Here is a 22134-nt window from a genome sequence, read left to right on the forward strand (position 1 = left end):
TATAGAGGCCACTATATTAGCTTGTATTGAGGTTTCCTTGTTGGCTCATAGATTCTAGTGATTCAAGAAGAGCACTAGCCTTACATCATATTATCAGGCCCAGCATAAATGATATATAACCTTCAAACACACAAAAGTCTAGTCTACACAATAAAATCCTTTAATTTCAGAGATGACTATAGGAACAGTAATATACGCATCTTGTTATTTTAAAGTGTTACAGGTTAAATATCTCTTGCAGAGGTACACTGCCACCCCACCTTCCATGTCAGCAAGTGGTGGATGTTTCAACAACATATCAAATTCCAATGTCTCAGTTTTGGCAAAATTTTAATGACTGGATGCACTTCCTAATGCCAACTATTTTACAGAGCATATTAAATACATTTTTTTTTTTTTTGTGGCACTAACACTATAAAAATTAGAAAATTACTATTTATAAATCTCACAACAAGAGATATTCAGCAACAGTACTTTGGAGTAAAGATTATTTGCCAACATAACATGGCAGTCCTGCTTTAGGATGAATGTTGCTGTAATTTAGCCCCAGGAGACATCGTCTCCAGCTGGCTATACGACACGATCTGTGTCCTTATATTTTTGAACAAGGGAATCTAGAGGTCAAATCTGGTCAGTTTGAACATGAAATATGTAGAATATTTCCGCCTGATGTGGCTGGTTTAAATACTAAATAATTAAGAGTAAGGACCTTAGTGTGGATTTAGAAAGCATGAATTCATCAGTATTTCAGTCTAGTCAACTAATTTTCCACTACAATCATTTCTGTAATAACAATTAATTGTTGCTTGCCTTTCAGTTGGCCTTATAGCAGTGGACTTGAGAGAAAAACGTTTGAACTATGACCATCTTATTTTTCCCCATCTTTTTTCTGAATAGTAGAATGTAATATGTAATTTGTGGGTTATTCGCTGCTATGTCTAGCAAGTTGAGCAACCAAGTTGGTTGGCAGGGAAAACAAGAAGTAGTTGAAAGACATGAAGACAATATCAGGGGAGTTGCAGCACAGGTTGGTGGTTGCTGAGTTGGATAAGAAGAAAACCAAAAAGTGTGTGAGAAAGGGAACAGTTGAGAGGAGAAACATGTGGAAACTGCAGGAAGAAGAAACAAGAGCAAGGTTTGAGGAGAGAGTTAAGGTGTTGGTAAGCATTGATGCCCCAGATCTGTGGAAGTCTTTTAAAGAAGGGGTACTAAAGCATGTGATGAAGTGTGTGGAAGGACAAAAGGTAGGAGAGATCAAGGAAATACATAGTGGTGGAACGAGGAGGTAAGGGATGTGATAGCGAGGAAGAAGGAAGCGCATAAAGCTTTATGTAATAATAAGACTGAGCAAATGAAAGCCAGGTATAATAACACGAAGAATCATACAAAGATGGTGGTTGCGAGATGTATGGGGAAGGAGGCTCAGGATAAGTTGAGCGGGCTTGATGAGAACCCAGATACAGTGTTTAGGTTTATTAAATCAATGCAAAAATATGGAAGATATGTTGAGGGAGGAAGATGCATGAGGGGGAGTGAATGAAGGTTGAATTTTAGTGAGAAGGACAGGGGAAGAGATTGGAAGAAGCATATGAAGGGAATTATGAATGAGGAGAATGAATGGGATTGGAGGGTGGAAACTGCTGTAGTGGAGGGGTCAGTGGAGAGGGTTAATTGGGAAGAAGTAGTAGAGGCAATGAAGGAAATGAAAACAGGAAGGCAGCTAAACCATCAGAAGTAAGTGTGGAAATGATAACTGCAAGTGTGGAGATAGGGATTGTTGTGATGATGGAGCTCTGCCAGAGTGTGCTGGATGGAAGAGGAATGCCAGATGATTGGACACTAAGGGGAAGGGGGATGCGATGAGTTGTGGGGTTATAGGGGAGTGAATTTATGCAATGAAGACAGTGGAAAGAGTATTGGAGAGGAGAATTCGGAAGGGGGTGGATGTGGATGAGATGCAATTTGGTTTTATGCAAGGAAGGGGACAATAGATGCAGTGGTCATTGTAAGGAGATTGCAAGAGGAATACCGAGATAAGGAGGAGTTGTACATATGCTTCATTGATCTGGAGAAGGCATTTGATAGGGTTCCAAGGAAGGTGATTGAGTGGGCATTGAGGAAGAGAAGTGTACTAGAGGTAATAGTGAGGGCAGTGATGAGTTTCTATGAGGAGGTAAAGACAAGAGTTAGAATTGGTTCAGAGCTGTTGGAGGAGTTTGCAGTGAAAGTTGGTGTGCATCAGGTATCTGTGTTGTCACCGTTGTTGTTTGCAATAGTGGTTGATGTGGTGATGGAGAGTGCAAGAGAGGGATTGATAATGGAGGTACTGTATGCGGATGACCTTGTTCTGATGAGTGAGACGATAGAGGGATTGAGGCAGAAGTTTTGGAAATGGAAGGAGGCGTTTGAAAGCAAGGGTTTGAAGGTAAACCTTGGGATGACAAAGGTGATGGTGAGCGGGATGGAAGGAGAAGTGTTAGTGAGTAAGGTGGATTCATGTAGTGTACCTGGGAGGAGGGTAATGGCAAATGTGGTGTTGTGTATGAGATGTGAGAAATGGATTCATAGTAGATGTACAAAAAAGTAGAAGGTGACCCCAAGACTGGCAAGAGAGTTTGTTTGTGGAAGATGTGAGAAAGGAGCTGGAGAGTGGACAGAACCAGTGGGAATGCTATGTGATGAGGGTTTTGTTATTTGGGAGATAGGGTGGATGTGAAGCAGCTGTGACAGCAAGAGTGATGTGGAGCGTTGTTATATGAGAAAAGGTTCTCATTAACGATGAAGAGAAAGGTCTGTAAGAGTTGTGTGAGAGCTGCAATGCTGTATGGGGGTGAGACATGGCGTCTGAGGGAGACAGAAATGGTAATTTTGAAGACTAAGAGAGCAATGGTGAGTGAAATATGTGGGGTGAAGTTGTTTGATAAGAGGAGAACTGAAGATTTGATGGGAATGCTGGGGTTGGAAGAATTGGTGGAATGGTTGGCAAGGGTGAATGGAGTGAGGTGGTATGGGCAGGTGTTGAGGAGGGATGAAGTGCATGGGTAACTGTGTTTGAGGTAAATGGAGGGTGATTGTGTTTGAGGTAAATGGAGTGCGAAAGCAAGGCAGACCAAGGAAAAGATTGAGGAGATTAGGAGGGTTGGTTTGAAAAAGGAGGATGCCCAAAACCAGGTAAGAGGTGAGATGGTGTGAGGGCGGTTGCTATGGCATTGGGGTATATCTGGCCACCCCCATTAATGGGGACAAAACCCGGATTTAAAACACTGGATGATGATTATTTCCGTGCTGGCATGGGTTAGACAATGTGACTGGAACTGTCTATCCCAAGCTAGCATGGAAAGTGGATGTTAAATGATGATCATGATAAATATTGATAATAGATTTAATGTTTGGTACAACTGACAAACACATGTACCACAAAATTACTACCTTCAACATTTCAGGATGGAAGGCCAGAATGTAATAATACTTTCAAATCGTTTAGAGCAATTCACATAAAAATTGCACTTTAAAATAGTGTTTAGCAAGAGTTGTGTAATTGAAAATAAATACCCTGGGTAAATATTTACAATTAATACCATGAAAACTTCCCATTCAAAGAAAAATTAGCTGAATCGTCTCAAAACTTTCACTGTATAATTGTCATAAATATTCACGCTTTCAACTATACACCATGCCCAGAAAAAGAAAGGGCAACATCCTGTCCTGGAAAAAATTCCCCATTCACAAAAGTTTGCTGAGCAAAGACAACAGATGCTAATTGAAGAAAACAGACAAGGACCTAGCTCTTCTCAGTGTCTTGAAATAAAGTGAAGGAGAGTGCAAGAAATCTGTGCAATGGAAACACCAGAAGAAACAAAGGCACAGAGAAATGCAGATCGGTTAAGGAGACAGGAAACCCATGTGATGGAAAGATCAGAAGATTCAGAATCATGGAGGAATGCAAATTGGCTAAGAACACAGAAAAACTGTGTAATGGAAATACCACGAGAAACAGAAGCACGGACAAATACTGATCAACTGGGGGAAACAGGACTCCAGGGAAAACATGTTGCTGCCACAAATTCAGCAGTGACAAGCAAAGAAACCAGGCACTGACACTGAGAGAATGGCTATGGCAGATTTTCATGAGAAAGAATGAAACCCAAGCCTTATGTTGCACTACTGTGGAAACATTTTTAAAAATTGCTAGCAAGAGAAATAATATTCTTAAGATTATAAACCTGGAAAATTATATGACAAGTTATTACACTTGGAAAACTTCAGGACAGCTTATTACATCTCGTAAAGTACAGAAAAAAAAATTTTTTACTTCAAATATTGCAGCTAAGGAAAAAATTTCAAATTATATATTTAGATTTAGAAAATATTACCTTTTATTAAAATTTAAAATTTTATTAAAAGTTATTACTTCTATTTTACTTGTTACTTCTATTAAAAATTAAAAATAACTCAAATTTTTTGCACTTTAAAAACAACAAATTCACAGTAAAATTTGCTTGAGTTATATACTTAAGTTATTGCCAAGTCTTCACATTGCTTAAGTTATTGCCAAGTCTTCACATTGCTTAAGTTATTGCCAAGTCTTCACATTTTTAGTTTTGACCCAATGCCTATTTTTTACATAATGAATTTGCCTACCATATATACTATTCTGCTTTGCATAGGACTTTAGCAATACTGATACTTCTGGCTCACATTTTTTAAGTATTCTAGTGCGTCGATATTTTAACATAATGATGGTACCTTTTTAAATTATAATCAGGTAGTTCATGAAGGTGTCATACCCAATGTCTGGTGTAGCAGCACCAAAGTCAACTGCTATAAAAGTAAAGGTGATACTTTAAATAGAAATAATTACAAGGGCATCAAATTATTGGATCAGATGATGAACGTTACAGAGAGGGTCATAACCCAACTAATTAGGGAGAGAGTTAACCTAGATGAGATGCAGTTTGGTTTTGTACCAAGCAGAAGCACCACTGATGCTACATTTCTGGTAAGGCAACTTACCAGAAATGTAAAGAGAAATATCTAGCCAAAGATAAACCTCTGGACTTGGCTTTTGTTGCCTTGGATAAAGCCTTTGACAGGGTCCTTCGATCCTTTATCTGGTGGTCAATGCGGAAACTAGGGATACAAGCCCTGTACAGAGATGCTGTCAGTAAGGTGAGGGTTGGCAACAAGTATAGTGAAAAATTCCGGGTAGATGTAGGGGTTCACCAAAGATCAGTCCTCAGCCCCCTCTTATTCATCATAGTCCTCCAGGTAATAACAGATGAATTCAAGACAGGCTGCCCCTGGGAGCTCTTCTATGCTGATGACATTGTTCTAATAGCCAAGTCACTGCCAGAACTAAGGACGACATTTAGGGTATGGAAGCAAGGTCTAGAATCGAAGGGCCTTAGGGTTAACCTAGCAAAAACCAAAGCCTTGGTAAGGAGGAAGGCTGACAAATCACAAATCCCTTCAAGTGACCCTGCCTGATCTTTAGAAAAGGCATCGGTAGAAACTCCATACGAAGCATCCGGGGTAAGCTATGGACACATAAAAGTTGCAGCAATATCAAAGGAAGGCTAACCGGGAAGACAGTTTTTGTGTGTGACAGATGCACAGGGGCAATAAACACTGAAGATGTACAGAAAACAGATTCCATCATATGCCAAGGGGAAAATCTAGGTGACCAAGTCTGTAGTGGGAGTGAATGCTCTGAGTGTGTAGCAGCTAGAATAAGAATAGCCTGGACAATGTTCAGGGAGCTCCTACCTCTGCTGGTAACTTAGGGCTTCTTGCTCAGGATGAAAGGTAGTCTGTATGATGCATGTGTGTGAACTACCATGCTACACAGCAGTGAAACATGGGCCATGACTGCTGAGGACATGCATAGGCTAGAAAAAAATGAAGCTAGTATGATCCGCTGGATGTGTAATGTCAGTGTGAATACACGAAAGAGTGTAAGTGCTCTGAGAGAAAAGTTGGACATAGGAAGCATCAGATGTGGTGTGCAAGAGAGATGACTGTGCTGGTTTGGTCATATGTTATGTATGGATGAGGACAGCTGTGTGAGGAAGTGCCACACCCTAACTGTGGAAGGAATCTGTGGAAGAGGTAGACCTAGAAAGTCATGGGATGAGGTGGTGAAGCATGATCTTTGAACATTGGGCCTCACAGAGACAATGACAACTAAAGTTGATATGATATGCTTCAGAAGGCCTATTGAGTCAAGTAAAACCAAACTCGTAGTTGTGGCCAGTGCCCCCTGACTGCTTCCCATTCCAGTATGTAAAATGCATCATCTAAATATGGTCGATGCCAGTGTACCCTGAGTGGTTCCCATGCCAGTAGCACATAGAAAGCACCATCTGAACGTGGCTGATGCCAGTACCCCTTGACTGGCTCCTGTGCTGGTGGCACATAAAAAGTACTATCTGAACATGATCAATGCCAGGACCACCTGACTGGCTCCTGTGCTGGCGGCACATAAAAAGCACCCACTACATTCTCAGAGTGGTTGGCAGTAGGAATGGTTTCCAGCTGTAGAAACATTGCCAGATCAGATTGGAGCCTGGTGCAGCCGCTGGATCTCTAGACTTCAGCCAAACTGTCCAACCCATGCCAGCATGGAAAACGGACATTAAACGAGGACAACGATGATAATGATGATGATGTTACTTTGTAAATTAAAATCAAATATTTTTTAATATTCAAATTTTATCCTTAGCTGCAATATTTTAAGTAAAAATTTTCTTGTTCTGTACTTTACCAAATGTAATTAATAAGCTGTCCTGAACTTAATTTTCCAGGTTTATAATCTTAAGAATATTATTTCTCTTGCTCGCATTTTCCCATGTAATCCATGTTTTTGCCAGGCTATGCTATTATGCTAATTAATAATGTGTCAAATAGCGATGTCATTGATAATTTCTTTCATTGCCTCAATGATGCCAGTGACATGTATTAAAAGTCCCCTTATAGAACTATATTCATAAAAAAGTATAGAATTATATTATCACCCTCAAATTTGAGAAACAAACACTCATAACTTTTTTTTCTTTTAAAACTTCATTGCATGAAATTCCTTGAATTGAGTTCTATCATTTAAGTTTAATTAAAATATAGTTTGTTTTTAAAATAAAAAAGTTAATTATACTTAAATCTAATATTTTGTCTTACATATATTTCTTCATATTTTACCTCACAACTTTTTCGATACAAATTTTTGTTGCATGGGAACAAAACTATGAAATTCTTCATGCTTTCTTGTATCACTGAAGCTAAGCTAAATGTATTTTGCTTTTAAAATAAAAAAGTTATTTGGGTCTAAACTTGATTGGTGGCATTACTTACTCTCCTATAATGTTGCTACAAATTTTGATATAAACTTTTTCTACTAGACCAAATCTCAATTTTTTTTAATGCCAAAATGTAGCTAGGGACCAGACCTCTTCAAAAATGTTAACAGGTTTCAATTTGATTAAGAAATGTATTAGCGACAAGCTCTGAAAGGTGCTGCATGTGAGTAAATTGCAGCCTTAAAAATATTATTCAACTACTACTGTAGTTGAATGATAACAATTATAATAAATTTCTACTAATACTTTATCTTCGTAACACAAAAGAAAAAAACTAAGTATTATATAAAAAAAATTTTCAAATATTCCACAGCTGATAATTAGTGATGTTCATTATACACAAGTGTGTATTACTAGATATCACTATTGAATGCCTTACAGTGGAGACAAGCACAGTTTCAAGATACAAAAACAGGAAAATTATATACCATTTGAAAGTTCTGGATGTGAACTTTATTCTCATATAGTTTTAATTAAAATCCAACAGTTACATATCCTGTCAAGATCCCTCAAATACCCTAATATTTCTATGCATTTACAATAACTGTCCATTTATTTTTGATGCTAAATGGTAGCTCTCATTCTATGCACTCAAGTGTTGCACCTGAAGTTGTGTTAAAAATCATATTGTCATGAAGAGGAAGTCTTTCGCTTCATTTTGATGTAAAAATTGATGGGGGCAGGTCAGATAATTGTTATGAAATGTAAAAGTTGAAATTTCATTGTTAATTTTCACTTAGAAAAGGACATTTTCTTCAAAATTTTTATATCATAAGAAAAAAAAATTCTCACAAATTCTATATAAGTTATTGATAATTCTGGCCATGATATAGCAAAAGAGCACAAAATCACTAAAGAGAGTGGTATACTGATGCTACTTGCCAAACTGATGTAGATTGCATGCAGTGAGAGGTGAAAAGGAAATGGATGAACTAATTACTAAGTAAACATATATTTCTAGAAAAAATGTGCTAAATTGAGTTTAATAAGTCTTCTACAACCCAAACTTAGCATGAAAACATTGTATTGAGAATGTTGTTTTTTCCCTCTCACTGTTTTAACATGCGGAGAGTTGCTAGGCAAACCTAAGAGATATTCTAGTACATGTAAATTGCATTTTTCTTTGAGAAATATTGGTCAAATTTTGCCAATAAAAATTTTATTGTGCTATCTATGCTATAATTGCGCTATTTACATCTGAGTGTGTGTCTGTGTCAAAATTTTGTTACCAAACTCGTCTGCAACCATTAGACCAATTTTGACCAAACTTGTCATGAGGAACCATGTACACCAGGAGAATGTCAACATCTGTATGGGATTCACAAAAATTAACTGGTCTGGTTCCAGTCTGGTAAAATCTGACAAAACGAATTACCCCACTCTCACTATTCAGTGACTCTCCTACTATTCCTCATGCTTACTACCTCTTTCTCTAATTGAGAGCTGTAGTGAGAAGAAAAGGTAATTGATAGAATTGCAGACAATGTTACCTCTTATAACTCACTCTCTCTTAACTGGTTCCGCTCTTTTCCATGTCTCCTCCAGTGTTACTTTGATGTTTCCCTTTCACACACATAATATATATATTAAATCGAAATTGAACTAAATTTGACAACTGGCACCCATGCCAACATCTCCTTCATTGGACACCGAACTCGGCTTGCAAAGACCTGTTGGGGCAAGTGAAAGCGAAATTGTGATGGCACCTGTACCAGTGGAGCGCTAAGAGCACCTGTACCAGTGGAGCGCTAAGAGCACCGTCCGAGCGTGATCGTTGCCAGAGCAGCTGGCTGGCTTTCTTGCCAGTGGCACGTAAATAGCACCATTTGCGCGTGATAGTTACCAGCGTCGCCTTCCCGGTACTTATGCTGGTAGCACATGAAAAGACATTCGAGCGAGGTCGTTGCCAGTGCCACTGGACTAGCTCCTGTGCAGGTGGCATGTAAAATACACCATTTTGAGCGTGGCTGTTGCCAGTACCACCTGACTGGCCTTCGTACCAGTGGCACATAAAAGCACCCACTACACTCTCGGAGTGGTTGGCGTTAGGAAGGGCATCCAGCCGTAGAAACTCTGCTAAGTCAGATTGGAGCCTGGTGTAGCCGTCTGGCTCACCAGTCCTCAGTCAAATCGTCCAACCCATGCTAGCATGGAGAGCAGACGTTAAACGATGATGATGATAATGATGATATATATATATATATTATGTACTGAACTCATTCTCTCACACAATGTTACCTCTCATAACTCTCTCTCTCACACATATTTACCACTTCTCTTACTTCATTCTCTACAATTACACCATACTCACTAAAGACTATCTTAAAGTGCGATTTTTATGTTATTGAATTGTTCTAAATGAATTTGACCATAAAAATGTTGGAAATTTAGTATTTTTTAAGATATTAATAAAATTTGTCAGACCTATTTTCATGTCGTCAGAGTTATTCTTATGTCTGTTTATGTCATTGCGTGTATATGTTATTGAATGTACTGTTGTCTGAAATAGCAGACCTAAAAAGTTTGAAAATTTTGGAAAATTTACACATTCAACTGCATGAAAATATGTTTGACTAATTTTACTGTTACCTTAAAAAATACTAAATTTCTGACATTTTTATGGTCAAATTCGTTTAGAGCAATTCACATAAAAATTGCACTTTAAAATAGTGTTTAGCAAGAGTCATGTAATTGAAAATAAATATCCTGGATAAATATTTACAATTAATACCATGAAAACTTCCCATTCAAAGAAAAATTAGCTGAATCGTCTCAAAACTTTCACTGTATAATTGTCATAAATATTCACGCTTTCAACTATACACCATGCCCAGAAAAAGAAAGGGCAACATCCTGTCCTGGAAAAAATTCCCCATTCACAAAAGTTTGCTGAGCAAAGACAACAGATGCTAATTGAAGAAAACAGACAAGGACCTAGCTCTTCTCAGTGTCTTGAAATAAAGTGAAGGAGAGTGCAAGAAATCTGTGCAATGGAAACACCAGAAGAAACAAAGGCACAGAGAAATGCAGATCGGTTAAGGAGACAGGAAACCCATGTGATGGAAAGATCAGAAGATTCAGAATCATGGAGGAATGCAAATTGGCTAAGAACACAGAAAAACTGTGTAATGGAAATACCACGAGAAACAGAAGCACGGACAAATACTGATCAACTGGGGGAAACAGGACTCCAGGGAAAACATGTTGCTGCCACAAATTCAGCAGTGACAAGCAAAGAAACCAGGCACTGACACTGAGAGAATGGCTATGGCAGATTTTCATGAGAAAGAATGAAACCCAAGCCTTATGTTGCACTACTGTGGAAACATTTTTAACAGAACATGCCCTGCGTGCAAAGCTTACTTTTGGAGTGCTGAGAAAACTACCTTCTGCTGTGGCAAAGGAAAAATTAGCAGTGGCAAAGTTTCACTATAAAAAGCCTCCAAAATTAATAGTTAAATACTATGATGTTAATCTATGCGGTCAACTGTTTCTGAACAAAATTCGTGACTGCAATAATTTACTGGCTTATGGCTTCACTTGGACTGGATAATCCACCAGTTGGACCACAGGGTGGTAGCACTTTTATGCCTACTTTCAAGATTCAAAGAAAGTTTTACCACTGCATAAGAAGTCTCCTACCAGCAGTAAACAGGAAACCAGTTTATGCATAGCTACATTTTGATGACACTGAAAATGGGATGAGAAACAGGTTGTCATTCAGAGGAGCTGACAATGACCTTAATGAGAACATCCTGCTAGACTTGCAGGGAGCACTGCATATGCACAATCCATATATCAAAAGTTTTAAACAAGCTATTAATATAACTAAGGAATACTCTGCATTAGGAAAATGTTCTACCGGTGATATTATTATAAGTCATGACAAACGGCTTATTCCTGCTGGGTAACATGAGAGAATCTGTAATCCACCAACTGCACCAGAAGTTGCTGTGATCAAGGTGGGGGATGATATCAATAATCCAAACATTAAACCCGCAGATGTTGCTGTGCAGTATATAGAGAGCAATGGGAAGCAATGGAAGTTAGGCTACATTAGTCAAATCCACAGAAGCTATAACTCTCTATTAAAATTTCATGTTCCAAAATCTCAGGATTTATTTTCCTCCATACCTACTACAAATGAGTCAAGATTCAAGTTCCTGTGGTTTGTAGTTTTGGATTTAGCTAAGCCAGAAAACACTGCAAAATTGATCATTTGTTACATGCAACAAAATAGGCTTTACATAAATATTTAAAATATTGCCAAGGAAAAAAATAGACAACTACTATACCGTGGTCACTATTAATTTGTGTAATTTGAAGATGAGTATCACCTCACTTTCAAAGATATGACATCACAAATATAGCTACTTATTCATTTAGGCAAATTAGGCAAAATTTTGACCAATTTGTTGACCATTTAGATTGTCATATTTCCTAAAATATTCATCTAAATTTCACAAATGAAGTATCAAAATGTTTCTTTTTGTATGCTCTCCAAGAAAAAGTACAGTAGAAATGACATTTAAATATTTTCAACAATACAGATACCTAGTTAGCTAATGGAATATGTTCAGGAAATACACTTATATAGTATTTAGGCAAACTTTCTAATTATCTCTGTTTGAATTTCAAGCATCTAATAATCTCTGTTTGTATTTCAAGCATATTTTGTGCATTTCTGTAAAATACTATCCTCAAAAATTTTCTCAATATCTGAAAGTTGGATCATCATCATCATCGTCATCATCATCATCATTTAACGTCCGCTTTCCATGCTAGCATGGGTTGGACGATTTGACTGAAGACTGGTGAAACCGGATGGCAACACCAGGCTCCAATCTGATTTGGCAGAGTTTCGACAGCTGGATGCCCTTCCTAACGCCAACCACTCAGAGAGTGTAGTGGGTGCTTTTACGTGTCAACCATACAAAGGCCAGTCAGGCGGTACTGGCAACGGCCACGCTCAAAATGGTGTATTTTGTGACACCCGCACAAGAGCCAGTCCAGGGGCACTGGCAACGATCTCGCTCGAAAATCCTACGAAGGCCAGTCAGGCGGTACTGGCAACGGCCACGCTCAAAATGGTGTAATTTATGTACCACCCGCACAAGAAGCAGTCCAGGGGCACTGGCAACGATCTCGCTCGAAAATCCTTATACATGTCACAGGCACAAGTGCCAGAAAGGCGATGCTGGGCACAGGTGCTATCCTGATTTCGCTTTCGCTTGCCCCAATAAGTCTTCGCAAGCTGAGTTTCGTGTCCAATGAAGGAGACGATGTTGGCACGGGTGCCAGTCGTCGAATTTAGTTCGATTTCACTTGCCTAAACAAGTCTTAACAAGCGGAGTTTAGTGTCCAATGTAGGAAAGGTACGCATAACTGGGCTAGCTACACCCCTGGCAGAGGCCTTGGATTTAGGTTTCACTTGTCTTGCCAAGTCTTCTCACGCACAGCACATTTCCAAAGGTCTCGGTCAGAAGTCATCGCCTCGGTGAGGCCCAATGTTCGAAGGTCTTGCCTCACCACCTCAGCCCAGGTCTTCCTGGGCCTACCTCTTCCACGGGTTCCATCAACTGTTAGGGTGTGGCACTTTTTCACGCAGCTATCCTCGTCCATTCTCACCACATGTCCATACCAGCGCAATCGTTTCTCTTGCACACCACAACTGATGCTTCTTATGTTCAGCTTTTCTCTCAAGATACTTACACTCTGTCGGGTATGCACACTGAAATTACACATCCAGCGGAGCATACTGGCTTCATTCCTTGCGAGCTTATGCATGTCCTCAGCAGTCACAGCCCATGTTTCACTGCCATGTAGCATGGCTGTTCATACACATGCGTCATACAGTCTGCCTTTTACTCTGAGTGAGAGTCCCTTTGTCGCCAGCAGAGGTAAGAGCTCTCTGAACTTTGCCCAGGCTATTCTTATTCTAGCAGCTACACTTTCAGCACACCCACCCCCACTATTAACTTGGTCATCCAGATAGCGGAAGCTATCAACTATCTCTAGTTTTTCTCCTTGGAATGAGACAGAAGTTGTTTCCTGTTTGTTTACAGTGTTTATTGCTCCTGAACATCTGCCACATACAAAAACTAACTTCCTAGTTAACCTGCCTTTGATATTGCTGCACCTCTTATGTGTCCATAGCTTGCACTGGGTACATCGTATAGAGTTACTACCTACTCCTTTTCTACATACTGAGCAGGGCCATCTACCTGAAGGGGTTTGTGTTTTATCTACCTTCCTACTTATTAGGATTTTGGTTTTAGCTAGGTTGACTCCAAAGCCCTTCGATTTTAGTCCTTGGTTCCACACCTGAAACCTCTCCTCTAGTTCTGATAGTGACTCAGCAATTAGTGCAAGGTCATCAGCATAGAGGAGCTCCCAGGGGCAACCTGTCTTGAATTCCTCTGTGATCGCCTGGAGGACTATGATAAATAGGAGGGGGGCTGAGGACGGAACCTTGGTGGACCCCCACTTCTACCTGGAATTCATTACTGTACTCATTTCCAACCCTCACCTTACTGACAGCATCTCTGTACATGGCTCGCACAGCTCTCACTAACCATTCCTCTATCCCAAGTTTCCTCATTGACCACCAGATAAGGGATCGGGGGACCCTGTCAAAGGCTTTCTCCATGTCAATGAAAGCCAGGTACAGAGGTTTATCCTTGGCTAGGTATTTCTCCTGCAGCTGTCTTACTAGAAATATGGCATCAGTGGTGCTTTTACCTAGCACGAACCCTTAGATATTTGAAAATATACCATCAATTTTGCTCTGATAATTTTGATTTATATGCTGGTCTATCAAGTTGTAAGCTGAAATTAGGGACCTTAGCAGCAACTTAAATTTAGGTACCTTAAAAGTTAAAGTCAGTTTTCATTATATTTAGGGTGCTGATTTCAAAAATGGCATCAGTTTCAACCTATCAACCCTACTCAATTAATGGTTGGGTGTTTTGATACAAAAATAACATGCATTAACAGATCACACACAATTAAACAAAGCCACATTGCTAAATCAGTTTATTTTAGTACAAAAAAAAAATTGTGCACAGCAATAGAATTCTAATTTAAGTATAAAACCTATAAAATGAAGTGTTATTAAACACATAAGTAACCTCCTTTATAGCACCATTTAGAGAGAGAGCGATTTACAGCTGAATACTCCAAATGTAATTTGCAATAAAATGTATATCCCATCTTCCCTGGCACCTTTTCTTCCATTGTTTTTATATCCTGATAAAATATTTCATTTAAATCCATTAACCTTTTTTGGAGAGCTACCTAAGAATTTCATGTTAATTAATTGACTATGATGCTCATATCACAGCCAAACTTATTAAAATTGGAGAGCATTCAGAAGAGGAAGTTTCTGAAAAAACAAACAAAGACCATGCACAGGGCTTACTGTTGTCCACTGACTCTATGAAAATAAGAATTTTGAGAAGCTCTTTTATCTGGGAACTTTAAGAAAAACCCTGCCTTGTGATTTTTTTTTTTTTGTACTTGGTCCAAAGAATTTATTGCACAAGTAGCCAAAGCAGGAACTATCTTTGTCAAATGCCTTTAATGTTTCTTTGCTAAAATTTAGAAACAGATTTAGTAAAAAGTGGTTATTCTAATAACATGCAATGCGTTGATGACATTAACATCACTATTAATTAATTAGAACTAATAGGACAAAACAGATGCCATTTTGGGAATCAACATTGTAATGAGATCCTAAATTTCAGTGCATGAATGGATACACCAGCAAATAAAGGGCCAGATTTAGTGCCCCAAATAAAAATATTAAATCTAACTTCTAAAGCACCAAAATGTGTGCTAGCTAGTAATCAATCCACAATATATGCTAATCAATACATTATTCAATTCAAAAGTATATTTATTGTTAACTTTAAATAATGATAAACATTGAATGAAAATTTCACAAGACAAAATACCCTAGTTCTATTCATATTTTCACACTACTTTATATAAAAATGAAATAAAAAGAAAAAGTTGCACTTATTATTTTTCTAATTATTGCACAAACTGAGACAATGTAAACAATGTGGACATTTTTTGATTTGCAGAGTTCAAGGCAACAGTACTAGTCTTGGTGCTGTGACAAAATGCACCTAGTTGACATAGTAAAATGGTTGGCAAACAAGTGGAGATCAGGCAGGATTGAAAGAACCAATATTGTTGTCTTGCTGAGGATATAATCTCTCTTGTGATAGTACCATGATAAAATGCAATCAGTAAATTCTGTAAAGTGGTTGGGGAGAGATACGAAGGGGATCCAGTAGTAGAAATCACTGCCAAATTCAACATACGAATGAGACATGGTCACCCCACTCCACCCGAAATCCTCTACAAAGGCAATAACTCGAAAGAGCGAACTAAAACTGTGGTAACCCTACCATCCCATGCCAGCAGACATAAAACAATGATAACGATATACAAGATTTTTTCATGAAAATGGTACTATAAACCTTCACACTTGTTGCAATGTGTTGCCCATGAGTTTTCTCCCTTGTAGCTGCAGGCACCTTGTATTGGCTTGAGAGGGGAGCAAATAAACACTTTGCTAAGTTTATTTCCAGTACTTTAAACTGGAAACAGCCTCCTTTCAATTCAGAACAATTCTAAACTTCCATTTTCCAACACCATTTTCATTGTTTATTCACTTGTTATAAAGTATATCATAATTTTTTGGATTTTTTTCTGGACAAAAAAGGCCACTTCTTTGATTTGGACTCAGACAATAATTTTAAAGGATTCACTCAAGCAGATACTGATGGTGAAATGGCTGTACATGATGCTGAGGATGGTGACTGTGTTTAAAGTGATAGCGAGTATGATGTACCAAATGGATACTATCACCCACAGTTGGTTGATTTTTCAGGAAATTACTGGCCCCAAGGAGGTACCTGATGGCATTTCTGAGGAGCAACTTTTTCATTTCTTCCTTAATGAAGAAATCATAACTTTGTTTTTCAATGAGACAAATATATATCCTAGTCAGGTGAAGAATATATATAAACAAGTAGGTGAAGGCACCTACTTGTTTATCAACATGTGGAAGACACCACTTTTGACGAAATGAGGACATTTGTTGAAATTTTGCTTCTGATTGGGTTAACAAAATGTTGAACATTTGATTTACACTGGTCTACTGGTGACTTTATTGAGATGCCAGGCTTCAAACACATCCTAGCAAGAGACAGGTTCCTGAGAATCCTGTCCGTCTTCCATCTTTCGGACAACTCCAAAGCAAAACCAAGGAATTACCCTGTGCATGATAGGGTACATAAAATCTGACTGCTTTCAGAAAAGCTTCTATCACCTTAACAGAAAGATTTTTATCCTGAAAAGGTACTTCCAGTGGATGAAAGTATGATTCCTTTCAAAGGAAGAACAGGGCTACAAATATAAATGCCAGTAAAACCAACCAAGTGGGGCCTGAAATTCTTGGAGGCTAGCTGACGCAAAAATTGGCTACATCTATGATTGGCAGCAGTACTTGGGTCACTTCTTGTCCTAGTCACCAAGTGTTGGTGTTGCACAAAGAATGTGCAAAATAAGGGACATATCACTTTCATGGATGAGTTTTTTGCATTGCCTGCAAAATCTCAGGACCTAGCTCAACACAGAACAGGAGCATACAGCACACATGTAAACCACCAGGGCATGCCTAATGAAATCAAAACAAGACACCAAGCAGATGAGCTCTCTATAACAAAAAGAAATGGACACATTTCATACATTTCCATGTATAACAAAAGGCCTGTGAATCTTCTGAAAACTGCCCACTCTGCTAAGACCTTTAAAAAGTAAGTTTGATCAAAGCATCATGAAGATCATACCAGGATTGTGTACAAACTTTGTGCTGTGCAGTCCTACTCTCAGCAAATGGTGGCGGATAGACAAAGTGGACAAGTAGATGACGTATTACATGGTGCAGCACAGATGTACCAAGTGGTTGAAGGAAGTTTTCTTTTATCTTTTTGAAAGATGTTTCTGCACTGTCCTCAACATTTGGAAAGCCAAGTCAGCTCACTGGGTCAATGCTGAAAAGTTCAGGCTGAAAATTGTGCATTCTCTACAGGAAGGCTACCAGTCAGGTGCACTTCACTGGAGAAGTAGGAACTCAGAAGCCCCTTCCCCAGAAACGCTGGTATTAACAGATTACCACCTTATTATTTGTCCCATATGCCTGAAATCTAGCAGGCTTTCTTGCCCAGATTCAGCTGTTTGTTCAAAGACAAAGACAAAGAAGAACCACCAGACCCACTACATGTACAGAAAGTTTGATGTAGTACTCTATCCAGAGATACCGCAGTCTGATGGATTGCAAAGTAGAGTACACCATAATCAAGGTATAATAAAAATATGTCAACACATTTGTATTTTTTGTTTCTCAATGTCAAACATGCATGCAGAACATATTGCATTATATCAAAATATTACTCATCCAGTCCTTTATTAGTATACAAAAAAAATCAAGTCTGTACACACAATACAGCAATATTGCTTTTTTTTTTTTTTGAGGGGTCAAAACCATGAGCACCTACTGTTTTAAAATTATTATAACTTTTGCAGTATTGTGTGTACAGACTTGATTTTTTTTTTTGTATACTAATAAAGGACTGGATGAGTAATTAAAACAATAAGAAAAGCGTTATCTAATATTAACCTTTTTCCGTTCTTGTTTCAATTCTACAACAAGTTGCTGTATTTCTTTGATTATCTGTATTTGTGTGTTTTCTGCAATTATCTCATGCTGGCCTGCTAGGTCAAAGAGCTCACGCAGTATATCCATAAATGCTTTTGTAGAAGTGAACCTACAAAAAGGAAAAAAATTCATTTAGAAAATGATAACCTGAAATTATATATATATATATATATATATATATATATATATATATATATATATATATTTATATATATTGAATCTTACCATAGAATATATATATATATATATATAGATACACACACACACTTATGTACATATGTATACATACACAAGAGTTGTGCTAAAAGTAATGCAAACAAATATAACTTTTATATTAACTGATATAGTTGTTGAATTTCAAATGGTAAAGTCACACTTCCTCTGTAGTAACTTACAACTCTCCTACCTGTTATTCATTGCATACAAATAATGGGTTCCAGGCAGTAGCAACATGCTGTCATTCAAGTTCTTGATGAAGGAGGGATGCAGGCTGTCAGGCATTCGCTGACGGCTACAGGTTGTTTACAGAGGAGATTCCAATTACAAGAACAATGTATGCATATGGATAAAGTTGGCAGCTCTGTCAACTTGTGTGTGTGTGTGTGTGTGTGTGTGTGTGTGTGTGTGTGTGTGTGTGTGTGTGTGTGTGTGTGTGTGTGTGTGTGTGTGTGTGTGCACGTGCGTGTATGCGTGCACGCACTGTACTTTTACTCTTTTACTTGTTTCAGCCTTTGGACTGCAGTCATACTAGGGCACTGCTTTGAAAGGTTTTAGGTTGACCCTGGTACTTATTTAAGTCTGGTACTTAATCTATTGGGCTCTTGTGCCTAACCATTAAGTTATGGGAAAGTAAACAAACTAACTTTGATTGTAAGGCAGTAGTGAGGGACAAGCATAAACACAAAGACTCACATACTCATAAATATATGTATACAAACATATAAATCATTCACACTCACACACATATAGCAACCATGCCAAATCAGACTGGAGTCTGGTGCAGCCCCTCAGTTTATCAGCATGGACAACAGATGCTAAATGATGATGATGATGATGGTCATCATCATCATTTAATGTCTGCTTTCCAGGGCTGGCATGGGTTGAATGGTTTGAGAGGAGCTAGCTAGGCAGAAGACTGTACCATGCTTCACTGCTTTGGCTTTTATGACTGGATGTCCTTCCTAACACCAACCACTCAACAGAGTGGACTGAGTACTTTTTATGTGGCACCAGCACTGACAGGGTCACCAAGTAACTTGCAAGACAACAATCCCTTGAGAGGGGATGTAATCTTGCACCAGATGATGAAAAGTTAGAGTGTGACAGAAACAGGTGTCTTGCTGGAGAGGGGGAGAGAGAGGGAGAGGGAGAGAGAGAGAGAGAGAGAGAGAGAGAGAGAGAGCGAATGATCAAGATTGAGGCCAGTAATAACTGTATTGCTGTAGAGGGGATACATAACCAGTTAGAGGAATAGGGGAAGAGAGAAAGAGAGTGGAAAAGAGCAAGAGAAAGAGGGAACATGGTAGAGAGCAAGAGAGAGATGGTGGGGAAGTACCAGGGCATGTTCAGAAAGAATAGGGATCAGAATATGAATGGGATGGTAGAGAAGAGCCAGGGAGAGATAGTGGTGGCAAAGTGCAAGGGCAGGCCCTCAAGATACAGGGTCAGAATATAAATGGTAAGGTATTGCCAAGATGCATGAGTAAGGAGTAGAGACTTCACATGAATGCAAGGAGTGAGGGGGTTCAACCCACACATTACAAGGAAATTTTTCACACACTCTGCCCCAACAAATCAAACTATATCTCTTCTCTTCTTCATACTTCCTCCTTTCATGCACTCTTGCTCCCCAATCCTTTCCTCACTGCTCTGCTCACTGTATCATTGCTATCCTGTTAAAACAATGATACAGGATAGCAATGATACAGTGAGCAGAGCAGTGAGGAAAGGATTGGGGAGCAAGAGATAGGCATAGTGCATGAAAGGAGGAAATATGAAGAAGAGAAGAGATATAGTTTGATTTGTTGGGGCAGAGTGTGTGAAAAGTTTTCTTGCAAAGTGTGGGTTGAACCCACTGTGCTTCTAAAACTGTTCCACTGATGATTCACTGGGTCTTCTCAAGAACCTCGTATTGCCAAACATCTCGGTCCATTGTCATCTCCTCTGTGAGGACTAACATCAGAATGTTGGGTCTCACAGAGGAGATCAGTCCTTACCACTTCATCCCAAGTCTTCCTGTGGGTCTCCCTCCTCCACAGGTGCCATCCACTATCAGTGACTGGCACTTCGTTATACAGCTGTTTCCATTCATACACATCACATGGCCAAACCAATCTAGTTTTCTTTCTTGCATGCTGCGTCTGATTTCTCTTTTGCCAAACCTTTCTCTCAACACATTTGCACTTTGTCATACATGCACATCCAATGCATGTCCTCTGCATTCAGAGCCCAGGTCTCACAACTGTGGAGTATAGCTGTTCGTACATAAACATCATAAAATCTACCTTTCATTCTGAGAGAGAGTCCTTTTCTTGCTAACAGAGGTAGTAGCTCTCTGAACTTTCTCCATCTTATTCTTATTCAAGAAACAATATTTCAGAACATCTTCCACCATTGCTAATTTGGTCACATAGGTAACAGAAACTATCCACAACCTCAAGGGAGCCTGCCTCATGAGCATTTGAGTGAGTATAATTCCCGTGCGTGTACTTATTGCTTATTGTTCCTGCACATCTGTCACATATGAAGACAGCTTTATCCTGTTAATCTACCTATGATTCTGCTGCACCTCTTATGTGTTCATAGCTTACACTGGGGGGCAGTGAATGGAATTACTTCCAACTCTTTTTCTATATATTGAGCTGGGGCATTTTTCCTGATGGCTAGATATTCCTATCTGCTTTTTTTGCTAGACAAGTTTTGTCTTAGCTAGGTTAACTTTTAAGTCCTTTAATTTCAGGTTTTGTTTTCATACCTGGAATTTCTTCTCCAATTCTACTACAGATACTGCAAAAAGAGCAAGGTCATCAACATATAGTAGTTCCCACAGGCATCCTGTTTTGAATTCCTGTTATGACCTGGAGGACTATGATAAATAATAAGGGACTGAACCCTGAGAATTGAGCCCTGGTAGATCCCTACTTCTATGTTAAATTCATCTATATATATAATCCTAAATTAAAAACCACAATTCTTGCAAACAGCTACTGAGGGTTTCCAGGTTGAAATAATAATTTATTCCACCATTTATTAAGCTGAAAGTAAAACTGTTTGTCAGTTGAGTTTAAACAAGAGATGCTTATAAAGAAGACAAAAAAGAAAAACACATAGGAGATAGCCAACGTTGTAATGATTTGATGTCAAAAAAATCTAAACCAGATTTAAGTAAGGCATGTGTAAAATTTGGTTGAAAATTGTAAGAGTAGAAGTAGTTCACACAACATACACACAGAGACAACTTGCCTTTTAATATATAAGATATATATATATATATATATATATATATATATATATATATATATAAAGAAAGAAAAAGATAAAGAGACCAATGGCAAAGTTAGAATTATATTTATGTATAAAGTCTTACAGCTGTCTCAGGGAAAATCCAATGTATCCCTTCATCGGAGACAGTAATAGTAGAAGAATGGATTATTATATCTCCTCTTACTACAAATCTCCTCTTATAGATGTAATAATCCATTCTTCTACTATTACAGTCTCCGATGAAGGGATACATTGGATTTTCCCTGAAACAGCTGTAAGGCTTTATACATAAATATAATTCTAACTTTGCCATTGGTCTCTTTATCTTTTTCTTTCTTTATACATACACACGCTAATACACAACTTATGTTATATTCCCCACTCATGTTGCTACAACGACAGGGGTATAACTAGTCGGTATACAGCACTTATTTGGTATTGCCTGTATCTTTAGGGTTTGGCTGACTCCAATACCCTTCATAACCTTTATATATATTGGAAGGTTTGGAGGTGATGTACAGAAATTATATAGAAAAATATTTAAGGTACTCAGAAATCTGGATGTTT

The 22134-nt window shown here is 38.5% G+C and overlaps 1 protein-coding gene across 1 annotated transcript in view; it reads right to left on the bottom strand.

The window, feature by feature from the left end:
• LOC106872534 (cdc42-interacting protein 4 homolog) overlaps positions 1-22134 on the bottom strand; it is a 298471-nt gene that overhangs the window by 196384 nt on the left and 79953 nt on the right. The window contains exon 3 of the mRNA XM_052965856.2: positions 18046-18193. Coding sequence (XP_052821816.1) covers positions 18046-18171 — 126 coding nt within the window. The 5' untranslated portion in view covers positions 18172-18193. The remainder of the gene's footprint in view (positions 1-18045; positions 18194-22134) is intronic.

This window comes from Octopus bimaculoides, chromosome 2 (genome assembly GCF_046866305.1).
Source record: "Octopus bimaculoides isolate indiv1 chromosome 2, ASM4686630v1, whole genome shotgun sequence".
In the NCBI taxonomy this organism is placed as follows: Eukaryota; Metazoa; Mollusca; class Cephalopoda; order Octopoda; family Octopodidae; genus Octopus; species Octopus bimaculoides.